The sequence below is a fragment of the Peromyscus leucopus genome, chromosome 8a (assembly GCF_004664715.2).
Source record: "Peromyscus leucopus breed LL Stock chromosome 8a, UCI_PerLeu_2.1, whole genome shotgun sequence".
NCBI lineage: Eukaryota > Metazoa > Chordata > Mammalia > Rodentia > Cricetidae > Peromyscus > Peromyscus leucopus.
Genome location: NC_051085.1, coordinates 58,094,305 through 58,117,949, shown reverse-complemented (window position 1 = coordinate 58,117,949; position 23,645 = coordinate 58,094,305). Strand labels below are relative to the sequence as shown.

At 36.1% G+C, this 23,645-nt stretch overlaps 1 protein-coding gene and 1 pseudogene across 2 annotated transcripts in view; one reads left to right on the top strand and one right to left on the bottom strand.

Moving 5' to 3' along the window:
* Positions 1-23,645, top strand: part of LOC114691312 (leucyl and cystinyl aminopeptidase) — a 96,959-nt gene that overhangs the window by 45,272 nt on the left and 28,042 nt on the right. For both annotated transcript variants that reach the window (XM_028866566.2, XM_028866565.2), the window contains exons 3-11: positions 2,264-2,402; positions 3,593-3,724; positions 8,769-8,889; positions 9,525-9,679; positions 12,013-12,126; positions 13,511-13,642; positions 20,787-20,918; positions 22,983-23,143; positions 23,348-23,436. In XM_028866566.2, coding sequence (XP_028722399.1) covers positions 2,264-2,402; positions 3,593-3,724; positions 8,769-8,889; positions 9,525-9,679; positions 12,013-12,126; positions 13,511-13,642; positions 20,787-20,918; positions 22,983-23,143; positions 23,348-23,436 — 1,175 coding nt within the window. The remainder of the gene's footprint in view (positions 1-2,263; positions 2,403-3,592; positions 3,725-8,768; positions 8,890-9,524; positions 9,680-12,012; positions 12,127-13,510; positions 13,643-20,786; positions 20,919-22,982; positions 23,144-23,347; positions 23,437-23,645) is intronic.
* LOC114691314 lies at positions 276-847 on the bottom strand (annotated as a pseudogene).

Here is a 23,645-nt window from a genome sequence, read left to right as displayed (position 1 = left end):
ATTTTCATAGAATTTTAGGATATATAGTCAGGTATCATGGAACACATGTGCAGCCCTAGACTTGGGAGGTCGAGGTAGGAGGTTCAAGATGTGTGTGTGTGTGTGTGTATGTGTGTATACTGTGTATGTACACATAGTGAATATGAGACCAATTTGGGCTATTTAAGATCCTGTCTCAACTGGGGGGTAGTGGCTCACCCTATTTATTTATTTATTTATTTATTTATTTATTTATTTATTTATTTATTTATTTATTTGTGGTAGAAAAGTATATTTAGAATTAGCCAGCTGGACTCAGTTTAGATGATCCCAGTTTTGTTGGCAACATCCAGAGCATCATAGTCAGGAGCCAACCGAACATACACCTTCTTCTCTCCATCAGGCCTTATGAGAGTGTTGACTTTGGCCACATCAATGTCAGAGAGTTTCTTCATAGCCTGTTTGATCTGGTGCTTGTTGGCCATGACATCTACAATGAACACAAGTGTGTTGTTGTCTTCTATCATTTTCATGACTGGTCAGGGGGAATTTGATGATGGCATAGCGGTCAAGCTTGTTTCTCCTGGGCGCACCCTTTCGAGGTTATTTAGGGTGCTTCCTGAGCCGCAGGGTCTTGGGCCGCTGGAACGTGGGTGATGTGCGGATCTTCTTCTTTTGTGGCTGTGGACGCCTTTCAGCACTGCGTTCTTGGCTTTCAAGGCCTTTGCTTTGGCTTCGGCTTTGGGAGGGGCAGGAGCTTCCTTCTTCGCTTTCGGCACCATCTTGGCGAAAAGGATTGCATATTCTTCGTGGCTCACGCTTTTAATCCCGGCATGGAAGGCAGAGGCAGGTGATCCCTATGAGTTTGAGACCAGCCTGGTCTACAGAATGAGTTCTAGGATGGCCAGGGCTACTCAGAGAAACCCTGTCTTAAAAAAAAAAAAAAAGACTGTCTCAAACAAAGGGAAGATCATTATGATGTAATTTTTATCCATAAATAGGTCCTCTAATGTGAGTAACAGGGATATAATGAGACTTTATCCTGTTCCTTTTACTATGTAAGAATGTTGGCAGTTAGAAATGGCATGGTTATCATGAAGTTCATTCTGCCTTTTCTGGGCCCATCCTTGTCAGGAAAGACAAAATGATTTTAAGTGTGGGAAGGAGTTGTAGTTTCCTAGTATTAGTAGTATGCATCTATATAGAATCACTTATGTAGTATACAAATGTTTTGTTTTATTGTAAAGTTTTACTGGATTCTGACAAAACTCTGGGCTTGATGCAGGGAATCCTGTCTCAATCATAATATATAAGATAAAAACACTGATATAGGTTATAAACATAACAGTTATATGGCTAATAAGTGTAGACCCCAAATCTAGTTTTCTCTTTTCTGCTTGTCCTCTAAAAGTGGAGTCTAAGGACCTAGGAACAGAGGGTACCATGACCAAAGTGCCTATGAATGGTATTTAAACTGGTACAGGAGAGGTGCACTTGCCCTGATACTCTGTGTGGTCTTCCACATGATGATCAGCTTTCTTCCTTGATTAAAAATCTACCATTAGCCCTTGTTTCTTTTTGTGCTTTTCACATGACCTGTAATTCAGTTTCTTTGTATGTATTATAGTCTTAACTGCTGCTATTGTGGTGTAGAAAGGAGAACATCCTTTCTGTTTATCTCTGAAATTAAAAAGGAAAGCAGAATACTGTTAAAGAACAACTGCTTTTCTATTTTCATGAAAGTTAATGTTGTAAATTTGAGATTCAGTATTGCAAACCCAGATGTTTAGTAGCAATTAATGACAATCATCCGTATGAACTTCATGTTGAAAACTCTTTCAAGATTTACTGTTGTGAATCCCACCACACTCAGCAGCTGCCCCAGCTTAGAGATACATACTGCCTTCTTTCCTTATGCTATTTTCTTTCTCAAGTGGTTTTTTTGTTTATTCGTCTTTGTTTTTGGTTGGTTGGTTTGTTTTCCCCTTCTGTACTTTATCAAGTATTCTTGGTGTTCAAGGACCGATTCAGATTGTGTACTAGTTTCTCCAGTGTCTTCAACTCCAGCAGAATTTGTTTTATGCTGTTTGATCCTACTAATGTGCTTCCACTGTTAGGATATGATCAGAAGTCTGTTAGAAGATTCTCTCCACTTTAGACTTCTGTCTCTCTTACTTAATTGCTTCAAGCCTGGAATTGTATTTGTCTTCATATCCCTAGTACTTGGCAGGGTGCCTTGTCTAGTAGACAGTAACTATTATATTGAATTTGTATTTGTTTTTAGGTACTTTGTAGCAACTCAGTTTGAACCTCTGGCAGCAAGATCTGCTTTTCCCTGTTTTGATGAACCAGGATTTAAAGCCACATTTGTCATCAAGATTACAAGGAATGAGCATCACACTGCGTTATCCAATATGCCTAAGGTACTGTGACATGAAGGTAAAATCTTTGGATGGATCTCTGAGAACAGTTGGATTCCTTTTTACTGTACTGTTGGTAGGAATATTTAGATTCACATATGTATATATTACTGAAATAGTTAAATAAAAATGGAAAAATTTGTCAGCTCAAGGAACACGTGAGGAAGGAAAAGACCCTGCAGGATTTAGAATGCATGGAGAGGAGGTGTGAAGTTTTTTCTTACTCTACAGTTGCACAAATACTAACACTATGAACTAGTACAAACCCAGTAAACTACTCAAGACATAATGAATTTGCTTTTCTAAGCATTGTTGAGAGTGTGGAATTGTGATTATTCTTGGTGTTTTGGCAAATGAAACTTGGATTGTTGTCATGTGGAAATGGACAACAAATACAGTAGCCTCTTTCTTGAGTGTTAGTTGCATGGGAGGTAGTAGGGATAACACCAAACAGAGGGGTTTTATGCTAAACAGAACTTGGGGTTCCTTTTGTGTCTACCTGAATGGCCTTGTGCGGTTTATGTAATGCTTCCTAGAACCTGTGTAGCTAGGGACGAGAAATAGCCACAGCCATCAGGTAATACAGTTTACCCCCATAGACAGTAGACAGCATGATCATTTATTGTCATAACCCTACTCATAGCCAAACTCTTCACCCTAATCAGTCTCTTAAAGAGGTGGGCACCTACTTATCTAATAACCTAAAGCATAGCCTGATTCATGGTTGGGGAATCCAGAGAGTTGCTGGCATTTCCCCACCTTTAGTCTGTTGCAGACTTCTCTAGTGGCCTAACACATTTGATTCCACTAAGTTTTCCTGGGGGTCCTCCAAGGAGCACTAGATCATGTTAGAAGATCTCTTAGCTACAGTTCCTTCTTGAAGTCAGTTATCCTAAGGTTGTGGGGTGGGGTAAGGATTTGCATTTTGCTACAGTTTTTAAATGGAGAGACAATAGCCACTGCTCCCTGTAATTTAAATATATTGAGAGCCCTATTGGGGTTCTCATTGTACTCAGTGTGTCCTCTTGATCAAGGGTAGTAAAAGAAACTGAAACAAGGGGCTCTGCTCTCTAGAAATTTGTGCTGAAAGATTAAAATATGCAATTATTATCTACATGTATTTTTAGTTTCTTAGTATATTTGTCATTGCTTTAATTACAGAACTGTCATCTTTTTTTCCCCTTTGGCTATAGAAGTCATCGGTCCGTACAGAAGAAGGACTTATTCAGGATGAGTTTTCTGAAAGTGTGAAAATGAGCACATACCTGGTTGCTTTCATTGTAGGGGAGATGAGAAACCTGAGTCAGGATGTAAATGGAACCCTGGTATGTTGGTGTACTAATTGTCTGAAAGCCTATTTATAGTAAGCTAAGTAGAATTCTTTAATGGTTCTTGGTAGTTGCCTTATGAAGACAAGCTTTTAGATCAGATTCTGATATTTTATAACAGAAATGCTATTCTTACTTAACTGTTGTGTTTATCTAAGTTGTTCTATTAGCAATAAAGACTTGGGAGTCAGATATTGGGGTGAAAACCTGATAGACCAAAGACATAGCAGAGGAGTGACTAGCTGACCTTCTCTCCACACTTCCTAGACCAAAAAGGAAGTATAACAAGCCTTGGAATCTCCAAGTCCCTCCTTATTCCTTCCTGTGCCTCTATTGCATCCTGGGTCCTCCATATACTCTTGACTAGTTCTTGTCAACTAGTCGCTGGTTCCACCCCCTCATTCAAGGTTACTTTATTAACTCAGTCTCAGGATGTCACAGAGTGATCAAATATCCCACAACACTTAACTCTTATTTACTGCTATTCATTTAATACCTGAAAGTCAATAGTTTTCAAGTGTTCTATTTTGGAATAGAATCATAGTAAGATAACACAATATACCAATATTTCTAGAACTGTGCTGTAGAATATGATGGTCAGTAGCCTTATATTGCTCTTTAGGTTTAAACTAAAATAAAATGTATGAGTCTCTGCTTGCCATACTTTGAGTTAGAGTAGTTTGTGTGGCTTTTGATTATCATATTAAATTAGCTGTAAAAATGCGATGAATACTCTTTAAAAAAATTTTAGGTGCTGGGCTAAGATCAGCAGTGTTTCTAAGCATGTGAAGGACTCTAGTTTCAGTCTCCAAAACCAGAAGAAAAAAGCAAGTCCTGCTTGAGTTTATGTGTAAGATTGTTTAATTTAAGGGCCTGGTTTATTTCCATTTTCTCATAATTTGTGTTTTAATAAGGCTTTTTTGTTTTTTGTCATTAGTATCCATGTATAAATAGTTGTTTGAACTTTTATTTTATAGTAGAGAGAGAAACACTGATGATAGAGAAGTTATTTTTTAAGTACTTACTTTCTCTTTACTTACCTTTCCAAACCTGCTCCCCATCTGCCATGCTAGCTTGTTATTGTCTGTAGGATTACATTAAAATTCATCATTTTGATATTTAGACCTTTCTTTACAAGCTCAGCTATGTTTTCAGTTGTTCTAGAGTGAATTCTTCCATCACTCCTAGTGTAATAATTCATTATCATATATAATCCATCCTCATGTGTGCTTGGTGTTGGAAAGAAAGTTCAAGAAAAGTGTTTCACATAGCTTTTTTTGGGTGGTGGGCAGAGGCTTTTATATTCATCTGTATTAGGTGGCAGCACAGTTTAACAAGAATATGTCTTTGGTATGGAATCGCTCCTTCATAATCACTAGCTCTGATCTCTTGAAGAGACTGAATTCTAATCCCCTCTACACTTCATTTTTTCAGGACTGTAATATATACAGACACACACAGAAAAGAAATTCCATTTACATGCATATATGTATTATATATGCATATATACATATGCATAGATAGAATACACATTCTCTTTTTCCATATGTAACTGTATCATTTAATCTTTTGCATACCAAGAGATGTAATCTCAGTTTTTGTACTGCCTAGTAGTAAATATGGGTTTTTTTTAGCAGCATGAATTAAACAATAGTTTTACCATTTTTCTCCTTTTTTATTAGGAAATGGATAGGACATACTTTGTGTTAGCAACTGTGCTAGGAACTCATTTATAAACATTTTATTTTATGAAATAAAGATGGCCACAACATTAGCCCCATATCTCTGATGAGAGAGTGTCTCAGAAAGGTTACGTGATTGACCTAGGTGCAAGTGGAGAGAGTTTTACTCTCCACCACTATATAGTGCTGACATCAGTAACTTGTGTAAGTGTTGCAACCAGAAGTCCAAAACTTGGAAGGTAAGTGAAGAATTTTTGTTATTCTAAGATGTTAAAATCCAGCTTCTATTTTATATTATAGGTCTGTTTAACAAGATTCAGGAATAAAGAGGTAGAATTATACTACTAAACTGAATTTTAATCAATAACTGTAGATTACTATGTATGCCCTGTTTATTACTAAAGTCTGCTGTAATGTCCAACCCTCAAAGAAAAAACAGGATTTAGGGACATTAGCCAAGCCCTAGGTTCAATACCAGTAACACTCCTCCCACCAATTTTTCTTTTTACCTTTTATATTTCAGTTTTTATTCCTTAAACTTACCTGTTTTTAGTAGAAAGTGAAAGTTCCATTTGGTGTGAAAAAAAAATGATTTTTTTCTTCTTAAGAATGTTAGAATTACCTAAAAAATTGTAGGCCAGGTGTGAAAAATACTGCTTCCTGCTTCTCTAGAGGCTTTTTTGTACTGTTTTGTTTCCTTTCTTCCTGCTTTTGTTTTTGTTATAGATGGGCTAGTTGATAGAATTAGTTTAATCAGTCAGATATGAGTACTGCGTCTGACATGTAGCATTTAATTAGAGACCTCAACAGTATTATCAATATAGCTATAATTTTAATTTATTCACGAACATGTTTTTGTTTCTAAAATAATTTATATCTTGTCTTAGTTAGGGTTACTGTTGCTGTGATGGAACACCATGACCAAAGAAACCTGGAGATGAAAGGATTTATTTGGTTTACACTTCCACAGCACTGTTTATCACTGAAGGAAGTCAGGACAGAAACTCAAACAGGGAAGATCCTGGAAATAGAAGCTGATGCAGAAGCCATGGAGGGATGCTGCTTACTAGTTTGTGTCTATGGGCTTTGCTCAGCCTGCTTTTATTATAGAACCTGGAGATAACACCACTCACTGTGGGCTGGGCCCTCCCCCATCAATCACTAATTAAGAAAATACCTTACATCTGGATCTTTTTTTTTTTTTTTTTTTTTTTCTGTTTTTTTCGAAACAGGGTTTCTCTGTGTAGCTTTGCGCCTTTCCTGGATCTCACTCTGTAGACCAGGCTGGCCTTGAACTCACAAAGAACCTCCTGGCTCTGCCTCCCGAGTGCTGGGGTTAAAGGCATGTGTCACCACCGCCCGGCTACAACTGGATCTTATGGCAGCATTTTCTCAGTCAAGTTTCCCTCCTTTTAGAAGACTCTAGCTTGTGTCAAGTTAACATTAAACTAGCCAGGACATATCCCAAATGTCTTTCAATCATCCTGGTACACTTTGCACATTTGATATCATTCCCTTCTAGTTCATCTAATCAGTCATTAGGATAGGACTCAGTATATTCTTTATGTTAGGAATTCATGTTTTCTGTAATGTGTTCAGTTAACCTGTTTTGGAAGGCCAGTGTGTCCTTTAGATCCTACAGGCCGTGTTATTACTTCTCATGGGCATGATAAGGTTTGGTCCTGCTTTTGTTAGCTAGTTTTTGTTTTTATTCCTCTAAGGCACAGACAGGTTAAACCTACCAAATCCTCTATTTTTCAGTCGTAAAGAACCTTTTGCTCTGAGTAAGCAGGGATTTTCATAGCTGTAGTTACAGAAATCTCTTAAATGGTCCTAGCAGTAGATGGCAAGAAAAAATTTAGGCTATAGTTATTAAGGCCTAGTTACCAGTAGACTTTCATTTGACCATGAGTAAGATATTTGTTTGTTTGTTTTCTTTCCTTTTTTTTTCTTTAATCTTTTTTTTATTAAGTTTCAACCCAGAGCCTTAGGCTTGCTAACTTCCTCCTGTACCCCAGAGCTGTACCCCAAACCACCATACGGTAGTAATCAGTGTTCTCTTACCCAACCCAAAATGTTGTTTAAGGCATTTTTTCCCCTTACATGCATGGTAGTGAAGACCTGTAATCCCACCTACTCAGGATGCTGAGGCAGGAGGATCACAGATTCAAGACATGCCTGAGCTACAAAATGAGTTCAAGACTGAGCCTGGAGAACTTAATGAGACCCTGTGTCCAAATAAAAAGTAGAAAGCGGCCTTGGGAAATAGCTCAGTGGTGGAATGCTAGCCTAATATGCATGGGGCCATATTTTAAATCCTTCAGATCATAAAATGGCAAAAAATATTTCTACTGAGACATATTTTTCACTTTGCTTATTTTCTACTGTTTTATTATTTACTAGAATGAGATTGATATAAATATAATGAACACATTATGTATGTGTATTAAGAAGTTAAAAGCCCGTGGTTTTGTTTTTGTTGTTGTTTTTGTGTTTTGATTTGTTTGAGACAGGGTTTCTCTGTGTAGCCTTGGCTGTCCTGGAATTCACTCTCTAGACCAGGCTGAGGCTGCACATATTCTTTTAAGGAGAAGAAAAAGTTAAAAGAAAGAAAAATATCCAAATTACCCTTTCTCTTAATTTTATTCTAGGATTGAGAATAATTGCATCCCTTGGTCAAATTTCAGTTTCTTTTATAATCCTATCATATGTACTTAAACTATGAATTTATCTACCAAATGATAGGTAGAAAGCATAGGTATTTACACAACCTGTGTGCTTTTTTATATGTGCTTTCTTCCTGAGTGTGTATCCTGAAGTGAATGGACAAGGTGAGACCCGAATCATAGTGAGAGTATATAATGATACGATTTTTTTATATTACATGATCCATAAAAGCAAGCGAACAACTGATGATTTGTTTACTAATGTGTATTTAGTGCCTACTGGAGTACAGGCATAGTAATAGGTGCCGAAAGGATTAACACCTTAGTTTGGGGCTGCAGATAACACATCGTCTTCATGTTCATAAATAAGAGCATTTCTATGTCATAGGAGAACAAGAATGTAAAATTAGATAGGATAGTGCTTATTATTTGCTCTGAGATATACCACAGTAGTTTATTTGAGATATTGGTAAAACTTTAAAAAAATTAAAACAGTAGGTAATTCTTTTGTGCAAGTATGGATACAGCTGACTTGTTCTGTGTGGCTGGAAGAATTATAAGCAAGAGTTTCTATCTGAAAAGATCTCATATAGTATGCACTTCTTGAACTTGCTGGTCCTAATAGTGGGCAGCTGAGTGCCATAGCATTTTAATTTTACCTGTCTTTACATCATGGATTATGTTTCTCTTTAGGTTTCAATATATGCTGTACCAGAAAAGATTGGTCAAGTTCACCATGCCTTGGACACAACTGTAAAGCTCCTTGAGTTTTATCAAAATTACTTTGAAATTCAATACCCACTTAAGAAATTGGGTAAGAATTTAATAGAGGTTTTGATTTTTATTGTATTTATAATGAAGATTTGCTTTACAAATGATTTTTTAAAAGAAACTTTTGCCAAAATTATTTTAAAAAAACAAGAAACATTGTTAATGCTGTAAAAATTATATTTGTTAAGATTATTTACAATCTCTAGTTTTCTGAACTTGAACTTTAAATAACTTATATAACTTAAAAGTTTATGGAGTTATAGGAATATGCTTAGGGCTCCATCTGGAGTTGGACTAACTTCCAAGAAATTTCTGATTCAAATAATAAAAAGTATATACCAGGAGCCCATGAAAGTAAGAAGATTGAAGTTCTGTTCAGTGTGATGCTGGTTCTGAAGGGCGTAGTGGGATTTGACCTGGGCTTTGTCTTGTTTACTCTAATCTGATTCATTGTCATGGCTATTTTTTTCTTTGTTGGGGGACAGTGGAATTGTTGATCATAAAAGGATTTGATCAGGTCTTCCTCAGCTAGCTGACAACCAGGTGCAGTAGATCTAGGGAAATGAAGATTCTGTGTGTTAAAGATCATGGAAGATCTCACTGTCTTTACTTGGTAAAGTATCTTGACTTAGGGAGTTCCGTAGATGAGAAGTTGATCTCTTCTTTCATGTTGTCCAGATTTGGTGGCCATTCCTGACTTTGAAGCGGGAGCAATGGAAAATTGGGGCCTGATTACATTCCGAGAAGAGACTCTTCTGTATGACAATGCCAGTTCTTCAGTAGCAGATAGAAAATTGGTTACTAAAATCATTGCTCATGAGCTGGCACATCAGGTATTACCAACCAGGGCATTACATCTAAAGCCCTGGAGTTTTAGTAAGCACCTGTATAATATTAAGTATATTACTATTCTGTGATTTAATGTTGCTATTATATAAAAATATGCTTTTTAAACACAAACTTAATGATTAAGGGAAAATAATATGTTAGAGCTTCATATTTAAGTCATTTTCACATCTATTATCTCATCTCACAAATGTCCTAAGGTGAGTGGTAATCCAATTTTACAGGTATAGAAACTGAGACTCAGCTCTAAGAAATGACTTGTTTAAATGTACACAGCTAGTAAATGGTAACCTTGAAGAATAACTGTGTCCTCAGATTATCTTTTTTATTACCCCAGTGCTGGGACCAAGCCCAGAACTTTGTGTTTGTTAGACAGTACTTTACCACTGATCTCAATTCTCCAACCCTGGAATATAATTTTTCCCTTAATAATACATATCTGCATCACATCTGGCAACTGCCAGCTGCTCAATGTAACCTTGTAGGATAGAACTTTTTCCCTCAGTTACATCATCTTCTTTATTAAGACAAAACCTTTTTACTGTGTAGCTCACATTTTTCCTGCCTCAACTCTTAAGTACCAGATCATAGCTGTGGGGCTCATACACAACTCCTTACTAACAATTCTTGAATCACAGTTGTTAGGACCAAATTTCTTTTTCTATTTCCTGCTAGAACTAGGTTCTCTATTAATGTGGGAGAAGGAGCTCTCCCCATATAGAGTGAAGGAATTCTTTGTATAAGATTAAAAAAGAAAATAATTGTCCATATATATCCCCATTCCCAAAATATTATCTCTGTTGTGCCCTAAATATGAGATGCTTTTTAGTGTAGGGTGTGGTTTTGGAAACTGAAGTGGCAATACATGAAGGAAGACTAGAAAATGCTGTGGCCAGTTAACTCGGTCTCAAACATCATCTGTTGATGACTCTGTGACCCTTGTAAAAACTTCTTGGCAAGCTGATAAGTGAAGCATATATTTACTGCTGTAAATAGGCTGGAAGATTTAATCCTGTTATTTCTGAGACCACTCATTACCACTAGACTATTTCTCTTATTTTTTTTCTTTTGTTTAGGGCTTATCACTCATCTTCTTGTTAAACAGATTTTTAAGATAGTATCTTAGAAAAAGAAATGATTGAACTCTCAAAAGTAATTTTGTTTTATTGTAGTAATAACCTTAATTTTTGCTGCTGATGTGAAATAAACCCCAGTCCACATTGACAAATTTGTATACCCTATGACCACTTTATATTGAAGTATTTTAAAAAGAAGTTTGTGTGTGTGTGTGTGCCTGAGTGTGTGTGTCTGTGTGCCTGAGTGTGTGTGTATGTCTGTGTGTGTTCTGTCTATGTGAATGTATGAGCATGTGAGAGCACATATGGAGGTGCATCAGGTGCCCTCTTATCACTCTCTACCTGTCTGAGGCAGGGTCTCTTTCTAAACCTAGAACTCACATTTAGTGAGGTTGGGAGCCCACAAACCCCAGTGATTTGCCTGTTTGTACCTCCCTAGAGTTGGAATTGCCGACGTTTGTGGAGAATTACATGGTAGCTTATTACATGGGTGCTGAGATCCAAACTCAGATCCTTAGGATTGCAGGGCAAGTGCTAACTGCTGAGCCATCTTTCCATACCCAAAAGAGACCTAGGAGGGTCTCTTACCTTTTGCCTTCTTTTTACTACCATGTATAAGAAAACATTTAAAGATTTCTCTGATTTTGTGTGTGTGTGTGTGTGCTTGTACAACAGCTTTCTATAGGAATGTTACTTGAATCTTGTGTGAATCATGTGTCTTGAACTCAGATAATGGAGGAGAAACATGAAATCCAGACCCTCTGACAATAGGAAAATCTTTAGTTGTTATGAATAATTGTGTATATATGTATATTTTCATATATATATATCAGATAATTTCATTATTTAAGAAATATCACTTTAATGAAACAGCTTAAAATTGTCATTATCTATATAATCTGATGTATATTTTATGTAAAAAATTCATACATATTTTAATTACTAAGTATATTCACAGTCTTTCCTGCTTTTCCCATTCAGCTAAGGTAAAATGTTTACATTTTTATTTTACTACTAAAATAAGTTTATACAACTTTTAAAATCTTTATTTTAATAAATAAATAAAACCTTTATTTTTTGGTACAGTTTGTATCATTTTAATAAGTCTTTAATTGCTCTGGATATAGTTTATTTTAAGACATTTTAATTTGATTATCTGTAATTAGCCTGATAGTTAATCCAATTAAGAAATTCCTGGGAATATGCATATCTAGATGCTGGTTACTCGCTTGTCTTTCCTGCAGTGGTTTGGTAATCTGGTTACAATGCAGTGGTGGAATGACCTGTGGCTAAATGAAGGCTTTGCGACTTTCATGGAGTATTTCTCTGTGGAAAAAATATTCAAAGAGCTCAACAGTGTAAGTATTCTGTTTCTTTATCCTATGAGGCAGGAATATTGAGGTTATGAGTTATATTTACCGTATATTTTCTATGCATTTGAAGTAATGAAAATTTTTTAGAAAGCTATAGCAAAATCTATAATTCTGGAGATTTTACAATTAAAATCGCACTCTTGATTGATGTAGTTCATTGAACATTGAAATAGTTATATATGATCATATTTTTTACTTTAGGATGAATATTTTAACTGCTACATTTTTTAAAATAAATATAGTTCTTCTGTTTGAAGGAATTTAAAGTTGGAAAATTTGTTTTGTTAAAAAAAACTTAAAAATCTTTGTGTTAAGAGAAATGAAATGAAGACTGCTGTCAATACTGCTTTTTATATTGTCACTGAGTGCATTCTTTCAACAGTTTTTAAACAACATATAAGTTGCTATTAGTCAATTAGTTTTCCTTGCTGTATACAAACGACATGTCATACTGTTTCAAAGTCTTGAATACCATCCTGTTATAGAGAGGCATTATGTTGTGAGTTGTGTCATTAGAGTTTGGAGATAGTTCCTGTACTCACAGCTGTTCATAGTAAGCCATAATTTGGCAGATATTGCTGAAATAATTCAAGCATTATTGGGCAGCAGAGGGGAAACACAAAACTTGAGCCCCTCAAACTGTAGGAAAACCTCCCACATAGAAATGTTTTCAACCCTAAAATTCTGTGACTTGGTGTTAGACTCCTTACAGACATTATTCAGGTACTTGCAGTAATACTCTTGAGAAGTTCAAGTTTAACATTTCTGTATATAGGGTTTGATTAAAATTGCAAGTAATTTTTAGTTGGAATACTAAGTAGGTAGTTTAAATCATGTGTGCTACTTAATTAAGCAATGAAATACACAGTTTCACCACTTGGGGGTGCCCAGAATGCTTAAAATTCTAATATACATTCTAGGGGAACTCTTGGCTGAGCTCTCTCTTTATGCTTTCAGACTGATTTGTACTTTATTTAAAATAACCTTAACTAAGAATTACATATTATTTTAACAGAAACTCAAGGTAAGCACCAAGTTTCTGTCCTAAGTTTCAACTTTTAAAAATATACTTTAATCTTCATTGGATATTTATCTTGGATATTCAGATTTGGAAATTTGCTTTCATTAGTTGTATATTCTTAATTCTACAGTTATACTCTTCTTTTGGAAGTGCTAATTCTCATGTCCCTCAATTCTAAGTTCAGTTTTAAATTTATGGAATATTCATACACTGTATTTTCAGTAGTTTATATCCTAAAATTTAGTGAACCCAGGTTTTTTCATTTTGTAGCAATTTGCATAATTTATATAAATGCTATAATTGCCTTTATACTGGTCATGACTTCCTACTACTTTATTTTTTTGCTAGTACGAAGACTTCTTAGATGCTCGATTTAAAACCATGAGGAAAGATTCCTTGAATTCATCCCATCCAATATCATCATCTGTTCAGTCTTCAGAACAAATAGAAGAGATGTTTGATTCTCTTTCCTATTTTAAGGTATTACTGTGCACAAAGAAATGTGATTTGTTTGTTTGTTTTGAGACAGGGTTTCTCTGTGTATCCTTGACTATCCTGGAACTCTCTCAGTAGACCAGGCTGGCTGTGATCTCAGCAATCCGCCTGCCTCTGCCTCCTAAGTGCTGGGATTAAAAGCGTGCACCACCACCATCCAGCTAAGAAATATACTTTTTAATGGACTAAAACTCACTTTATAAGTCAGCAAAAAGCTGAATTCGTATTAAAGACTGAATAAATACTGCTTTTGGGTATCCTATTAAAGTTTAAACTGTTTAAATTTTAAGATGTAAGTCTATTTAAATTTTCATCTTAACTTTTGTGAATATTTCTTTCTCTGTCTCCCTCTTAGTCACTGTGACTAGTGAAGCAGATCCTGTAAGAATTCATCTTTCAAAGTTAGTTTTCTCTGTTGATCTACAAGTAGAATGTATCCTGAGAAAAGAAGGTCCTCAGAGTTGAGATATTTTCTAGAATCAAGATCACCAAAATAATTAAGCAAAAAATTTATTTTAATAATTGACAATTACTATTATCCTTCAGGTTGTGAAACATAAACACCAGGCTTGTGGATGGAAGTAGAAGCTCTGTTGGGATCTGAGCAGATTGGAGAACAGAGGAAGTGTGCTGTCAGTGTTACTCAGAGAGCGGTGTTAAAACTGATTAGCCACTTATTTATTTATTTACTCATTTAGTTTCCCTGATTAGCCCTTTATGTTTGGTTGTCATATTACTTGGCTAGTAAATCCCTGTGCTAGAAGAAAACACATTGAACATGTGAGAATAGAACCCATATTATCAAAAGGCTCAAAATTGGGTGGTAAATACACATGGAAGAGTAAGAGAAGTTGTATATGCTGAACTAGTACAGAGAATTTATGCATGCTGAAGAGATACTCTGAAGAAAAATAAGGTTTGAAATACCTCTAAGAGCACAGGGTAGGACATAGATGGAATAGTACTCTCTGCAGAGAAGAACCAGGAGTGCTGATGGCAGCCGGGGCAGGGACACTTAAGCAGAGATGGGGCCAGAGTGAATTAGGAAGGTAAGAAAGGAAGCATGAGCCTCAACTGCAGGAGGTCCTAAATGTCATAAGAAATCTAGGTGTTTTTAAATATAATATTGATTTGATTAAACTTGATATTTAGAACACTGAAATTGATTCAGTTTATAAGTAGATTCCAGTAGGGAGAGAACAAGAAATAGGGAATGGCACTGAACATCAGACATGCAGTGGTGGGTGTCTGAAATGAGTGGTCATAACAATGAGAAGTAAATAGATCTAAAAATAAGGTGAGTTTTTGAACTTGAAGGACTTGGTAACCGGGTAAGTCAGATAAAGGCAGTGTTTTCCAGATTCAAGCCTTCATCAGGAAGGAAGGAAATTATAGTACTTTTAACAAGAAATCGGGAGTTTAATTTGGTCTAAAAATATATACACTAGTTTCCCTTTATCTGTAGTTTTACTTTCTGTGGCATCAGTTACCTATTATTAACCATCTTATGAAAAATATTAAAAGAAAGGTGCAATAATAAGCAATTCATAAATTTTAAACTACATGTCATTCTGAGTTATGGGAAAAGCTCATGTTGTGTATGCCTCCCACCTGTTCACTACTAAGTACCATCTCAATTATCAGATTAACTGACTCAGTTAGGGCTATGGTCAAGTATCTCTTATTTTATTCATTTAATGATCCCTAATGCACAAGACTTGTCTTATTACCAAAGCAAAGGTATGAAGTAGTTCCTTTAAGTGACTAGGTCAAAGTTCTTAACCTTATAAGAAAAGAAAAATTATAGGTCTGTCTAGCTAATATCTTTACTAATAAGATATTTTGAAAGAGACTATATTCACATGACTTATTACAGTTATTGTTTACAATTATTTATCTTATTATTAGGAATTATTAATATTGTATTACCTAATTCATAGATTAAATTGTATTGTATGTAGGGGAAAGCATAGCATGTATAAAGTTTTGTGCTTTGTGGTATCTGGCATGCACTAGGAGTCTTGGAAATTATCCCCTGTGGATAATGAAACTACTGTATTCCAGTTTTTTACTGTAGTGATTTTTAAAGCCCATACTTGAAAACTGGGCTTTCATACTTGAAAAATGAAAAGTTTAAAACGTGTGTTTCTGTTGCTATACAGAGGTTAAATAGTTGTTATTCCAAGACATGTTATAACTGCTCTGATACCAATCTTCTAAAACCAGAATTCATACCTTTTGATCATGAGATCAGTCGCATACTTAATCCCCGACAATATGGTAACTACATATTTTTCAGTTGGAAATTTGGCCAGTATCACACATCACTGAGAAAAATAGAACACAGAATAATTTTAATATTTTGTGCAAGAAGAAACAAATGTCTGGGGAAGTGTGTTTGACAAATATATTCCATTGTTCTTCATAGTCACCAAGCCACTGACACACGTTGCCTTGTGAGGTTTCGTTCATTAGCCAGTTTTGAAAGTACCATGTGCCACTGGAGATTCTTCAAGAGACCAAGTGGACAATGTTTCTTTGGAGTATCCAGTTCATGGTTCAAATGTAGAGGCAGATATTAGATAAATAAAATAATTAATAGGTACTATATGAGATAAAGAAGAGAAATAAGAATAACAAAAAAATGCCATTTGACATAGCACAGTTGGGGAAGGCCACAAGTAGGGAGGGAATATTTGTAACCCATTTGAGAATGAAGCTTATGGGCTCCTGGGGACAAATATTTTAGGGAGAACTAATTAAAGTATAGACCTTGTTTGCAGAAAAGAGTTAATGTCACAGTATTAGAACAACTGGCCTTTGGTAGCCTACTTAAAAGGCTATTCCTTCCTTAGCTGGTATTTGGCAGTCCAGGTTTGGGGGAAGTTTGTAATGTTGTTGATGAAAATTATTTACTCTACTGTGGGGCGTTTACCCACCAACCCCACAGCTCCCCATAGTTTTCTTGAGTGTGAGCAGCAGGAAATATTAGATAGAAGGATTTATTGCGGAGAATCTTGCGGAGATAAACAGATAGAAAATAAAGGATAGCCTTGAGAGGGCCTGGAACCTATTCCAACAGCCCCCGACTGTCTCTGCACCAGGGTTTTTATAGAGACGCCAAGGGGTGAAGCAAAAGACCTCCTCCCCCAGCACAGCCAAGTGCAGACCATCTCAGACACCTGCACTCAGGCCCATGGTCCTAATCATCCTCTATGCGGACCTGCTGGGTAAAGCCACAAGGAACCCAAGAACGGGCTCCCACACTCTACCTAAGCTATACCAAAAATGTAGTTACGCTAAATGTCTTCTATGCCTTGGGAGCTCAGGAATTTGGATATATGCAAATCAGAAAGTACTTCTATGCCAACCCTTTAATTCTAGACAGCAGCAGCAGCAACAACAACAAAATTGAAGTTTGGATGTTGAATTTCTTTAAACAGTGACCCTGGTTAACAGTGTTTCATACATTATCACAGCTTGCTAAAGGAAAGAAGTACATCCTGTCTACTAGGAGAGGGCTCAGGAAGATGGATGCCTAGCTTCTGTTTGAATTTCTAAGTCTTCTTTATAATAAAAACCCTGAGCCAGATATTGGGGTGAAAGCTTAAAGATTAGAGAAGCAGAGCAAGCCACAGCCACCACCTATTACCTCACCAACTTCACGAATCCTCTGACTGAAATCCTCTAAGTTCTCACCCGAAAGGGTCTCAGCTGAACTGCCTTAGTTCCTGTTTCCTCATGCCTTATATACCTTTCTCTGCCCAGCCATGTCACTTCCTGGGGTTAGAGGCATGAGTGCTTCCCAGTACTGGGATTAAAGATGTGTGCCACCACTGCCTGGCTCTGTGTCCAGTGTGGCCTTGACCTTACAGAGATCCGGATGGATCTCTGCCTCCTGAGTGATAGGATTAAGGGTGTGTGCTACCACTGCCTGACCTCTGTGTCTAATATAGTGGCTGGCTCTGTCCTCTGATCCTCAGACAAGTTTATTAGTGTACACAATATATCACCACAGGCTTCCTTTAGACTTCACCCATGTAACTACTCCTCAGATGATTTTGCCTTGAATGTTTTCATTGTAATAGATTATAATTGTGAGTGTGCCTATCAGCTGAGTTTTGTGAGTCCTTTTAGTGCTGCATCTTACCTAGAATTGGTGTTAGGAAGTTCCACACAGCTTAAGATGACAGATTGCTTTTCATGCTCAAGCATAATGTAGGAGCAGGGTATTTGAAATAGAATAAGCAATGGAAAACTAGTAGATGAAGTCAACAGAATTATTAAGCGAAATTATTGTGAAGTATAATATATAATAAGGGCCTTTTATTCTAGATGAAAAAGGACATTTAATCAGAGAAGTATCATGATATTTCTTACTGTTGTAAAAATTATGCCCCATGTTTAACATCACGTGAAGTCATGATGACTGATTAGGTAATTGTCATGGATGGACTATGATTGTAATGAGATAAAAGATATGGTTAGACCTGGAATGTGTTACAAAAAAAAAAAAATCTAGTAGTATTTGCTGATAGATTATATGTAGAATGTATGAGTGGAGTCAAACATAAATTCCTGAATGCTGTCCTCTGGCGTTCACATTTACACACACACACACACACACACACACACACACACACACACACACACACGCAATAATAAAAAGTTTTCTCTCACCAATTAGAAATTAGAATTGTCATTTACTGAAATGGAGAAGACTGCTGGATAAGTAGAATTGGGCAAAGAAAAAACTGAACTGTTTAGTATGAGATGTATATTAAACATACAAGTGGAGATACCAAGTAGGTAGTTGAATGTTGTTGGTTGTTTTTGCTCTTTGACTCTTTTGGCTCTTTGGGGGGCCCACCACCAAGTTCCCAAAGAAGTCACACATGGAGGTTTGTTCCTAATTATAAATGCCTGGCCTTAGCTTGGCTTGTTTCTTGCCAGCTTTTCTTAACTTTAAATTAGCTAAATTGGCCCATCTACCTTTTACATTTGGGTTTTCCCCTTTTCTTACTTCTGTAATCTTACAATAATTCTTACTCCATGGATGGCTGGATGACTGGCCTCGGTGCCCTCCTCTCCTTGTTCTCTTGCTCTTCTTTCCTCCCAGATTTCTCTTTCTCTCCTCTCTGCCTGCCAGCCCCGCCTGTCTTTTCTCTTGCCTTGTTAACTGTTCAGCTCTTATTAGACCATCAGGTGTTTTACACAGGCACAGTAACACAGCTTCACAGTTAAACAAATGGAACATAAAAGAATGCAACACATCTTTGCATCATTAAACAAATGTTCTACAACATAAACAAATGTAACACACCTTAAAATAAAATTCTACAACAGTTGAATATAAGTCTGGATGGAAGTCAGAAGTAAAATCTAATTAAATATATAAACCAGGGGGTTAGATCCCCTAGATTTGAGAACAACTAGAAAACGAATTTAGGTGGCAAAAATTAGAAGCTCGCTGGACAGTGGTGCACGCCTTTAATCCCAGCACTCGGGATGCAGAGCCAGGTGGATCTCTGAGTTCAAGGCCAGCCTGGGCTACAGAGTGAGTTCCAGGAAAGGCACAAAGCTACACAGAGAAACCCTGTCTCGAAAAAAAAAACAAACCAAACCAACCAACCAAACAAACAAACAAAAAATAGAGGCTCAAGGGTCTAAAGAGCCAATGGCAGGGCACACCAAACTTTAGTCATTGGGAAGATAAGCTTCAGTAAGAAAGACACGACTATAGCATTGAATTAGAGGTAAAATTAGGAACACTATCCCAAGGCTGGATGCATAAAGACTTTCAAGCAGGAGTGGGAAATCAGTCATATTAACTGCTATCAGTGCATTATTGATAAGGTGAGTAAGTGAGAAGTGAGATTGATCTGACACCAGAAAATTCACCAGTGTCCTTGGTTTTGATATTGCTAGTAGAGTAATGGTTAGTCTGTGGTTAAAAAAAAAAAAGAAAAAGAAAAAGAACATGGGAAGAGAGCAAATGGGGATGACTGTAAAATTTTAGTACAAATGAGAAGAACTAGTATGATAACTAGAAGAGGCATGAAGTTAAGGAAAGGTAGAGAGTCAATTATATGAATGTTTAACTGTGTGTGTTTTTTAATGGGAATAATTTAGTATAGAGGAGAAAGTTCATGTAGGAAAAAAGAAGGGACTAGTGAGAATAAAAATGCTTATATTTATAGAATAAATATAGCTATAGAGTGAAAACTAAGTGGAATAGCTATTAAATTTATCTGTAATTATAATCTTGATGACTTGATAGTGCTACATTTTTATCACAAGTGAAATTCATTCAAACACTGTTTAATGTCTGCTGCTAGGCATTGTAGTAGGCACTATTTTCTGTAGTTGCATCTTTGAATTGCTCACTCAACTAGCCTTCAGTATAGAAGAAATAAACACATACCAGATATAGAAAATAATATCAATTGCAAATAGGGCAATGTGACTTCTCTCTCAATTCAGAAAAGACACCAAACAGGTAGTTGCTTCCTGGTTGGAAAGGTAACTTGTGTGAGGGGGTATAGTATTGCCTGAATACTTGCAAGTCCAGTTATGGAATCAGTTTTTGTTTCTCTGTACATTCATTAGCATAGGCATTGTTCAGAAGAAAAAAGATCCTGATTATTTCTGTAGCATGAGAGACTAAAATTAGAATGTAATTACTACCAACAGAGAGATTTTGAAAGCTCTGCTAACTAATTGTGTCTTTCTCAGTACATATACATGGATGCAGCCTGCACTTTAAGCATTGGAGGTGTGAGAAGAAATGCCATGGATTTGTCATGTGTTTCTATTAAAAATACACAAATGTTGACCATTTTAATATTGACATGATAACCGCAAAATACACTGATAGGCCACAAAGAATGGCTCATGGTAGATTTAGTGTGCATAGGAATCTGACTCCCTTTGTTAATGTTTATGTCTTTAAATAATTGTATTTGAACATGGTCTACATCTATGCAAACAAGACTAATAATGTATTATTACTATGTTGTATATATTAAATCACATGTTTTAGAAATAATTCACTTTCAATCTTAGATTCTTGATTCTATGGCCTGCAATAATCTGTTATTTTCTCCTCTTTTTCTCAATTTTTGGACAGGGAGCTTCTCTCTTGTTGATGCTGAAAACTTACCTTAGTGAAGATGTGTTTCAGCATGCTATCATTCTTTACCTGCACAATCACAGTTATGCATCCATTCAAAATGATGATCTCTGGGACAGCTTTAATGAGGTAAGTAGCCTGGATAATTCAATCCTGTCTACGAACTGTAAGGTCCTCTGCTTATGTCTTTCACACATATAAATGGTACCAATGATAGTTATTTAAGAAAGAGAAGATAGAGCTTAGCATATAAATATTTGTTATTAAAGTCAAGAAATGAAAATACTGTTTATTGTTGCAAAAAAAAAAAAAAAAGCAATCTGGCCATGGGTAGCCATAATTATGTACCATAATCTCCATTCCCTTTGTTGGTTGGATAAGGAAATTTTTTCTTCTCAATATTAATGAATACTACATATTTTTGATACTTGATTTTTTTTTTTTTTTGCAAAAACTTATTTTCCTATATCTTTTCTAGTTTTTCTACTTTCAGTTAATGGTACTATATGGAGCCTTATGAATCTCTTGATTTGGGGGGTCCAGATCTCTCTCAGTAGATGATATATCACAAAATGACTACCCTGAGTTATATACTGCCCTTGAGTTGTTTGTCTCTGTGGATTTTGTTACACTTCCATTGTCTAACAAGCAGTGTAATTAGATAAAAATTATTCTTCAGAGCAGTGTGTGAACCCAGCTATACACCTATGTTGGCTGCACAATCCTCATAGGTTTCTGGGTTTATTATTCTGATCTAAATTGGTGGTTCTTTGTGTTCTTCAAGATCACAGATATATCTGAGAATCTGATAAAAGTTCTTGTCATTTGCCTCAGAAAACCACATCCATGCAGGAAGATATCACATGTGGTTTCGGAGTCTTTTTGGGGCTGAGCCAGGAGCCCTTGCTTTGGATGTGTCTCCTTTACTCTTGCTTTGCCCACTCTGAATGGTGGTATTTCCAGGATTAACCTTTTGCCCAGAAGATAGAACTTCCCTACTAAGTTCTGTTTGAGAGAAGGAATTAATTCTTATTACCTAACACTTGCTTCTGTATTATTATTTCCCCAATCATGTTGGCATTTCAGTTGAGAGTGATCAGTACTTGGTTCCCATTCATACATACTATGACATTTGGAACATATCACTCACCACAAATAATGATGTCCCATCCCAACCTAGTTCCTAAGATTATTCTCATTTTTTTTCAACCTCTATATTAAACTTGTACATTAATCTCTTCTTTAAAGTTATCAAAATACCTTGCTTTTCTTCCCACCCTCTGGTCCTGAAATAAATAGGTCAGAGCCATGAGAAAGATAAGATTAATACCTCTATGAAATTGGGGAACATTGTTCCATACTTTCGTGTTTTTAAGCAGCCATATAGAAGAGCTTTCCTTAATGATGTAATAATGCAGGTTTTATGATGTTGTGGTGGCTTGAATTTATATCTATGTGTAATCCAGAAAAGTAAGCTGAATCATAAATTTAATAATCTCCTTGCTTTAAAGAGACCATTTTTTGTAAACCACTTCTTGATCATTGATACCTGATGTCTTGGATGTAGTGAGCCTTAGAGGGTCTAAAACATGAGACATCAGATTTTAGATTTTATAGAAAAGTTAATGTATTTTGGGGAAATAAGATCTATGATCATCAAAGAGTTTACTGTCATTCGCTAAGAGACTTGGTTAAGGGACTAGAGTTTTCTGCAGCTTCCACTGACTGAACTTTCTAGCTCTCCCCCAAGACTGGGTCTTTAAAAGACAGACACTGAAAAAGCAGAGTAGGAGAATAAAGAGGAGTATGGACTTGCTGCTTCTCAGGATTGAATTGCAATGCTTCCATCCTATAATACTTCTCACTAGTTGTATCTTTGAAGTGGTAATGCTGTGGCTTGAAAGTGCACTTACATCTTCTATGAATCCATAGAATTAATGTTAAACTCTACTGGTTGGTAGCATACCTGCTGCTTTTCAGAATGGTACTGCTCGTGCCTTATGTAACACTCACTTATATTCCAAGCTAGTTTGTTTTACTTGCTTGATGAAAAATGTAAACTCAACTCAGCATCAATTCTGTGTGATCTTCATGGTGTACATTAGGGAAAGAGGAAAAGGCACAGGCAAATTAAACTAAAACTTTTAAACTAATTTTATCATTAAGCAAAATTAATTCTTCTTAATTGACTAGGTCACAAACAAAACACTAGATGTAAAGAAAATGATGAAAACCTGGACCCTACAGAAAGGATTCCCATTGGTGACTGTCCAGAGGAAGGGGACCCAGCTCCTTCTACAACAAGAAAGATTTTTTCTAAGCATGCAACCAGAAATTCAGGCTCCAGATGCCAGGTATCATCCCAGCCAATGTCATTTCCACCTTCAGGTATAAGGGTTTTAGATATTTTATAACCATCATTCTTGTGAAACCTGATGAGGTCTTTCCCTCTAGAAGGAGTTTGGAAACTTTCGGTTACTGTCACAAACCAACAAATCCTGAATAACTAACTGAAATATTAGGAAGAGAACTAACTCTCCAATGTTTTACTTCTACAGCTACCTTTGGCATATTCCAATATCCTATGTCACTGATGGAAGAAACTATTCAGAATATCGATCAGTTTCACTACTGGACAAGAAATCAGGTATGACAATAGTTAATACCTTTCTGATAAAAAATTACTAATAATGTAATTTTAAAAATTTGACCATAGGACAAATAATAGATTGCATTTTCCAGTGTGTACATTCTCTAATCTAGTGTCATAAATAATTAACATTTGACTACAATAAGACTGACTCTTTATATGTATAGAATTGGCTTTTAGTTGTAAGAAATAAGACTAAGAAATTG